At 35.0% G+C, this 8,394-nt stretch overlaps 1 protein-coding gene across 1 annotated transcript; it reads left to right on the top strand.

The window, feature by feature from the left end:
* The first annotated feature begins 395 nt into the window (after positions 1-395).
* Positions 396-3,491, top strand: LOC124641278. The gene is made up of 7 exons (XM_047179326.1): positions 396-467; positions 694-796; positions 994-1,074; positions 1,239-1,322; positions 1,412-1,495; positions 1,664-2,784; positions 3,248-3,491. Exons 1-6 carry the CDS (start codon positions 429-431, stop codon positions 1,813-1,815), a joined length of 543 nt encoding a protein of 180 aa, XP_047035282.1. The 5' UTR covers positions 396-428; the 3' UTR covers positions 1,816-2,784; positions 3,248-3,491.
* Positions 3,492-8,394: the final 4,903 nt, after the last annotated feature.

Below are 8,394 nucleotides of genomic sequence, written 5' to 3' on the forward strand. Positions count from 1 at the left end.
GTTCCGTACCCAAAGGGTAAAACGGGACCCTATTGTTTTCGCTCCTCTGTCCGTCCGTCAGTCCGTCCCTCTGTCACCAGCCTGTATCTCATGAACCGTGATAGTTAGAGAGTTGAAATTTTCACAGATGTATTTCTGTTGCCGATATAACAAAAAATACTTACTGAAAACTAGAATAAAATAAATATTTTGGGGGGCTCCCATACAACAAACGTGATTTTTTTGCTCATTTTTGCTCTGGAACCCTTCGTGCACGATTCCGACTCGCACTTGGTTTGTTTTTTACCTGAATCCCTTGTCATGGAATGATGATGAATGGTGTGAAAGATCTTGTATTGTGGTTTCATAATTATACGTTGTTTTCAGGTTTGGCTAATGAAATTCTTCACCCTAACCCTAATAAAGATATTGATCGCTTTAGAACCTGGATGGTTGGAGGTGACATTTTGGGAAAGGATAATGAATACATTTTATATGTATGTATGTATATATTTTATTTATTATTGTCCATATATTCATATATATATATATTTCTTTTCTTTGCATGTAGATAATATCTAATAACTGCACCTACCACTGCTATTTCCCCACCACCCAAAGGTAGACTGGGAGAAAACGCCTAAGGCGTTAAGTCCGCCATTGTACTATTTGTGCAAAAAGTATTATAAATAAAATAAATAAATAAATAAATACATCTTCAAGTACCGAAGAGTATGCCACTTACATTTTGAGAGTAAATATCACACCAGGAACAAAACACTTTCAATTAATGCTGTCCCCACACTTAGGTTATCAAGTAAGATTTTTTTTTTGGGTTCTGCACAAAAATGGTAAAAAGTCTAAAACTTAACTTCATCTAAAGCAGACAAACATATCTACAGACAAAAGCAAATTATTCAATTATTTCCATCTCTGTTGGTATCTTATATCAAATTGAAAACTTGACCACATGGGGAGTTGTAAATATAATGATTAGAATTACATCATTTACAGGTCTTTTTGTCAAAAAACGTTGCCACAGAAATACTACTGAACAAACATTAGACGTTTCTCTTGCTGCTCCTTCAACATCAGGTAAATTTTAATTTTTGTTTATGTATTTAAGTGTTCTAGGCATCTCAAACAATATAAATGAATACACTCCTTTTGATAAAAACTACTGTGCTGTGATTGACAATTTGTTGGTTGAGATGAGATGTATATAAGAGGCTTTGAAATATAATAATTCCTTTTTACAGGGCTTTCTTCTGTTGGAAACCGTTGCTTAACTGATGTTACTAACCAAGTTTTGAATATGCCTCCTGCTACGCCTTCAACATCAGGTAAAATTTGTTTTTCATAGTTTACGGATAAAGATCCTCTTGTATTACGTTAACAAGTAGACTGTTATGTACCCTTCTTTATTTAACAGGTGATCAATCCCAAAGACAAGATGAACGTATGGATATTGATAATGATGATTTACAGAAGAAAACTGTCCATTCTGTGAAATCACGTAAGTGCAAACATTTTCTAGAGCTCTGTAGTATACTAAAATAATATAATTATTAACTCACCTATTTTATTTTTCAAAAATGGATATGTCTAAAAAGACTTATTATAGAAAAAACTCTGTAGCATATAAATTATTTGCTGCTAATTACTTTATGTAAATCTGTTTTAGGGATCATCAAAAAATGTCCAGGGGCCAGTGAGCAACAACTACATAGAGAAATCAAGAAATTACAAAAAGATAAAGACTCTTCAACAACGGTTAAAAAAAGCCAGAAAGCTCAGTACAAATTCTGCATTTCAAAATGCTTTGAAGAAATTTAAAACATTAGCTGCTATTTTTACAGTAATGCAGTTTAGAGAGATTAATAAACCTAAAATGGGAAGGAGATTTACTAAAGAAGAAAAGATAATGGCACTTTCTATGTACAAGCGAGGACCTCGAGCTTATAGATGGCTCAGCAAAATTTTCATCTTGCCATCTTCAGTAACTTTAAGTAGGCTTCTTTCAAAAGCTGGTTTGAAGCCTGGCTTTTTAAGGAAGCTGGTTTTTTAATGAAAACATTTTTAACCAATTGCATGAAAAATTAAAAGGAATGAAAGAACATGAAAAATTGTGTACATTAATATTCGATGAGATGGCTATCACTCCGCACTTTGACTACAACAGAAGAAAAGATCGAATAACGGGATTTGTAAATTATGAAGGAGAATCAGTAAGAAAAATTGCAGATCATGTGTTGGTATTCATGATCAGAGGCATTGTAACAAACTACAAACAGCCGATTTTCTACTCATTTTCTGCTGGGAGCACACGAAAAGAAGTTTTGGCACAACTGATAAAACAAATAATCCGAGAATTGAACAGAATAGGATTTACTGTTATGGCTACGGTATGTGACCAGGGAACGTCAAATGTAAGCGCAATCAATTATTTAATTGAAGACACTCGACAGAAGTACTTAAGAAACAATAAAATTTTAAAACACTCAATATTTGAGGTTGAAGGGAAGACTGTGATTCCATTATACGACCTCCCTCATTAATTGAAAGGGTTACGAAATAATCTTATAACAAAAAAAATGAAATATTCCATGGATGGCCAAGAAAAAGTAGCAAAGTGGGAACACATACAATTATTATATAGAAACAACCCAACCTACAAAGGACTGAAACTTATAAAAAAATTGTCTGAGAATCACTGCAATAAAGATAAGATACCTAAAATGAAAGTAAAATTTGCATCCCAATTGTTTAGCCAAACAGTTGGCAAAACCATGGGTTATTTAGCTGGTAAGCTATATTTATTATTAAATATTTAGTATGATTCCTTCAGTTTTAAAAAGGGAAATAATAATGTGTCCGACAAACAAATTAATCTCCAGCAATCTGTGTCTGTGTATGGGTAATTCTCAATTTTTTGTCGATACTTTTATTACTACCCTTTTAAAAATTAATACATACTGTTGCCATCTTTACTAATATTATAAATGTGAAAGTAACCTGTCAGTTACGCTTCCACTTAAAATTCTGTGTAGAAATAGATTGAAACCTGGAGTACATAGGATAGTTTTCGTTCATTCGGGTGCATGAAGTAGTTGGATGCGATTAAAACTGCGTGTACTTTTTTGTTTTTTTTTTTTCTTCAGCATACAAGATACACTTTACTGCAGTTAATAAATTAGTTGGTCTACTTATGCTAATAAACTTTTTTGACTCATTGGGCAACTAAAATATATTTCCCTTTTTTTTTCAGAGAATGGAATTCTTCCTGAGGATGCAAAGGACACCGCAGACTTATTAATCTTTATAGATAATTTATTTGATTCGATGAATGGAAGTTTTCAAAATTCAAAAACCCGCAGTGGCAAAGAATTATTAAGAAATGTCACACCAAATTCTCTGCACAAAAATGTATGGACTCAATCAAAAAATATAATAAAATCAATGAAGTTTGTATCTGCCACAGGATCTGCTGGTACTGTGCCATCTATAAATAACTGGTTACATCATCATCATCATCATCATCAGCCTATAGCAGTCCACTGCTGGACATAGGCCTCTCCAAGTGCACGCCACTGAGATCGATTTTCGGCTCGCATCCAGCTCCTGCCAGCCGCCTTGCGCAAGTCATCACTCCACCGTGCCTGAGGACGTCCCACACTACGTTTGCCGAGTCGTGGTCTCCACTCTAGAACTCTGGTTACATACTGTAAAAAATATGGAGCTATTAAGAGACAAATTGTTTAATGAACATAACATGAAATCTTTGTGGTGTAGGCATTTGAACCAAGACCCTTTGGATTTTTTTTTTGGCAGCATACGTAGTCACGGTTTAAGAAATGTTTCCCCTACGTGTGCTGCCTTTGAAGCTGCATTTGCTTCACTATTAATAAATAATTTAAGTAGCAATTATGCAGTTGGGTCGAATTGCGAAGATGATTTTTGCTCAGTCTTCCACACTTTTGATGAAATATTTTCTAAAAAACAAAGTGACGCGGTAGATGTCAATGAAATTGATTTTCAAGATATCATGTTAGATGATCACATAATTGATTATAATGATTAAAAACAAAACAATCCCACTTTGAAGGCTCAACTAGAGTATGTAACAGGTTATTTGTTAAGGAAAAGCAGAAAAATCTTAAAAAAATTGTAAAACCTGTGAGAAAACATTATTTAAAAATAATGAAAAAGAAAACATGTATATAAGTTGTCGAGAATTTGTAAAAAATAGAAAATTTTTGTCATAACCTAGTGTGAATATGAAAATAGAAAATATTTCATGTTTACAGGATGTAATTTATAATGTTTTAAAAAATAAAAGTCATATTGTAAACACAAACAATTACATTAAAACTTTGTTACATGTAATAGCAGATACAAATTGATTGTCCAAGTCATAAAAGAGATTTAGTAGACTTCTTTTTTGATTTTACGTGCAGATTTTTTTCATTCAGTTGGTGTAAGGCCACAAATAAATTTTAAGCGGTGTCAGTAAACACTTTGATTCTGAAGACTCCATTCAAGTAGAAGCATTTAATTATTACAATAAAAGAAGAGGAAATAAATGATATTTATCTCATTTGAGTGTTTTAATTGGATTAAACCCCCAGAAAACGAATAAAATTATAAAACTAGAAATTGAAAAGAAAGGCCTGAGAGAACGCTGTAGGTAATGAGTTGTAGTTCGAACATTGCGCAATAGATGTCGCTAGTAGGAGACCTCGACTGAAGACTCTATAGCAGTTTTAATAATGTACTCTGTGGTATAGAGTTAGTGTAGTCATACAAGTGTAGAATTAATGTTTACACATTTGTAAGCAAATAAATTGCCTTGAAGTTTCACCCCAAGTTTTATTGAAGACCTTAACAATCTTACAAAGTTAAATAAATCTCTTTATGGCCTCAAAAATTCCCCTAAATGTTGGAATATAAAGTTTAATAGTGTTATGCTTAAATAAGGTTTTGTTAAATCCAATTGTGACTCTTGTCTGTATACAACGTGTGTTGATAAGGACCAGGTCTATTTAGGGTCGGTTCATATCTAACGGAATATGCGTCGCGTATTATCGGTCGCGTAACGCCAGAACTGACAAATGTATAGAAAAACACTCGACCGTTCACACTCAACCGGTGATACGTTAGTGCGTCGAGCGTACAGCGTCTATTCCGTTTCCGTCAACGCATTATCGGTCGACGTAAGAGCGGCAACGTCGCGCGCGCCACGCTCTACGTGTATTTTGATTGATGCATACAGACTAGGCGTAACATTAGCAGAGATCGTTTGTGTACAGGCCGTTCCAAGTTTTTTGAAAATGTTTGATACAGAACGATTTATCACGGAAGTGCAAAATAGAATATGTCTATGGAACATAAAAGAAAAATCTTATAGCGACCGACAAGCCAAGAGACGGGCTTGGGAGGAAATTGGAGAAATATTAATACTTGAGTGGGAGACATATGATACAAAAAAGAGAAATGAATCACGTAAGTTAATGTTTATTTTATTATTAGTATTCTTATATAAATTGGTCTTGGTACTGCAATATTCCTTCGTTACAAAAATATTGTTTTAAAAAATCCCTATTATCGGTGGCAGTCGTTATTCTAGTTGATGTTACTGTGGGTAAAGTCTGTAAGTGGCATATTTGAATTTCATTAAGATAGCTGTCTCTTCGTCGAAGAACAAAATTATGAAGTATACAAGCAGCCTTCACTATCTCCATAGCGAAATCGGGTTCGGTAAGAATAGCAGTGTGAAGTACTCTCCACTTATTGCACAATAATCCAAATGAACACTCAACACATCTACGCGCTCGACTGAGTCTATAATTAAAAATTCGTTTTTCTCTATCAATATTGCCACTAGGATACGGCCGCATTATATTTTTCTGTAAAGGAAACGCTTCATCTCCAACTAATACAAATGGTTTTGGGGGTCCATTAGAATTTGGTAAAGTTCTGAATACATTTTGTAGGATAGTTTCTTAACGTTGTATATAGACAATTAAATTGGCCACTTGATATTCTTTTAGTATTTAAAGGATGCACCCAATATCGACGTTTCCTTTTTCGGTCTTGTTCTAAAGCCTCCCAAATAGCAATTATTTCGATAGGCTTCATTTTAAAATTCAATATCACACAACACAACCGCTCTGTAGATGCTAAACGTAGAAACTGACTAGTGGCAGGACGGATGATACGCTCGACGCATTTTCCGTTTGATATGAACCGACCCATTCGACCGAATAGACGCGACCGATGATACGCTCGACGCATCATCCGTCAGATATGAACCAACCCTTACTATTATATGTCGATGATGATTCTGATCTTTGGGACAAATAATGTTCTGGTCAAACGGTTAAAAACTGTACTAAGTCAGGAATTTAAAATGAAAGATCTAGGATTTGTAACTGATTACTTAGGTATAACTATAAAGCAAAATTTAGACACAGGAATAACTGAACTAAAGGGCTTATTACACTTTACTAAATTCAGTCGTCTAAATGATTTAGTCACTAAATTCAGACAAATGTAATCGCATTCAGGAAGGTAGGTTTCTAAATTTAGGAAAAAGTACGGCTACTGACTCACTAAATCATTTAGAAATCTAATTAGAGTCGAATTTAGAAAAGAATGATCGCATTTAGTCGATTTAGTTGGTGTGCAGCACTTTCGGCGAGTGGATGTGTCAATATGTCGCATGCCGTTTGTTATTTGAAAAATTGAGAATGGCGACGAAAGAAAAAGACGTTTAAGGTCATATAATCGAACTTTATAAGGACATGCCATATCTATGGAACAAAAACGATAAAAATACATGAATAAAAGTATTAGATGTGAAGGTTTCGAAGTGCTTCTCAGCATATACAAAAATGTTACTACCAATCTTTGTTTTGCACTAACACTGTCTCTTAACAAAGTATTTTGTTTTTGTATATGTTACAGCCAAAGTGATTAAATATATATTATACATAATGACTAGTCATTGTATATAATACCCAAATTGACTAGACAAGATTAATCACTTTACCTGGATCTAATTCATAATAGCTGGTCAAAGTTAGCCAAAGTAATAAATATGGTATAATCGTCTGACTACTTACTAATTCTTAGAAACGGCTCAAGTTATTGTCGACTCTTTTTATGATAAATCATCAAATGATTCCTCCCACTGTGGGAGAGCAGCGTGAGGGACTCAGAGAGCGTGACCGTGAGCGTGCAGCATGAGGTCAGACTGTTAGTGGCTTAAACCCACGCGTTGAACAACGCGCACCGCCGAGACGGGTCCGTGTCCCCTAGGAGACGGAAGGCTGATAAGGCACCCGAACTCATCGCACAGGCTCACGTCTACGGTGGCTGGGAGTCGTCTGTCGACCACACAGAAGGAGACGATGGCATCCCAGTACCTCTCGCCCCGGACCTTGGCTTGAACCAGGGCCGGGCGCGAGAGGTCGCCGCTGCCGACTGCCTCGACGAGGACACAGCGGTGCCCTTCCCGGGCAGGGCCGTACAGTGGCCCGAGCCACACTTCAAAGAGGGGACTTTTCGCTACTATTATGGGGTGCCCTGCACTGTGCCAACTAGCCTTTTTCGAATATTAAGTATATTAAGGTCAGCTACCAGGCACTTTAGTTAGTTAACATGAAATAATAATCTTTTCATCCCACCATCTCGAAAAGAGTAGTTTTACCCATTGATATCTGAGCGCAAAAGCCGTTTTTATCCTCTAGAGCGGTAAAGTGATTTGAATTTAGAACATCGTGTGCAATACTCCATTTGTGACAATCTTGATAGGACTTTTCAAACAAATACATATTAAACAAATAAAATACTGCTTAAAATAATTATTCAATTAATTAAGTAATTTTTATTATTGCTTTTACATAGATTTTTAACCTCGTTTCATTTTTAAACTGAGTTTTCAAATAAGTGAACTTTAATAGGTACTTCTTTTTTAATTTGATACTCATATGTGCGCGCCATTTTGTTTTTTTGCATTTAGTAATTTCCTCGATGAGGTGGGATGAAAAGTTACGTGTTGCACTCGAGTGCAAAGATTTTTAACCTTGTGCTCTTTTGATTCCCTCGCTATCGCTCAGGATTCTAATTATTGATTCTAATTTTAGAATCCTTCGCTTGCTCGGTCATCAAAATTGAGCCCGCGGTTAAAAAGCAACTTTGCACTCTTGTATAACAAATAACTATTACCTACTTGTTTTATTACATTATCTAAGTCTATGGAGATATTATATAAAATTGCTAGTTAATGTGATTAATTCTGTGTCAATTATCACTTTATCCAAATTGAGTAGATATTATAAATAATAGCTAGATAATGGGTGTACTACGCCCAATCGAATAACAAATAATCGAATGCCAATTGGTCGACCACTA

Source organism: Helicoverpa zea, chromosome 22, assembly GCF_022581195.2.
Source record: "Helicoverpa zea isolate HzStark_Cry1AcR chromosome 22, ilHelZeax1.1, whole genome shotgun sequence".
NCBI classification, from domain to species: Eukaryota; Metazoa; Arthropoda; class Insecta; order Lepidoptera; family Noctuidae; genus Helicoverpa; species Helicoverpa zea.

Bases quoted from the DNA above. Each gene is read 5' to 3' on its own strand.
- LOC124641278 (XM_047179326.1), top strand. From the start codon at position 429: ATGGTTGGAGGTGACATTTTGGGAAAGGATAATGAATAC. The intron at 468-693 runs ATTTTATATGTA...ATAAATAAATAC, and splicing joins TGGGAAAGGATAATGAATAC to ATCTTCAAGTACCGAAGAGT. The intron at 797-993 runs GTAAGATTTTTT...CATCATTTACAG, and splicing joins CCCCACACTTAGGTTATCAA to GTCTTTTTGTCAAAAAACGT.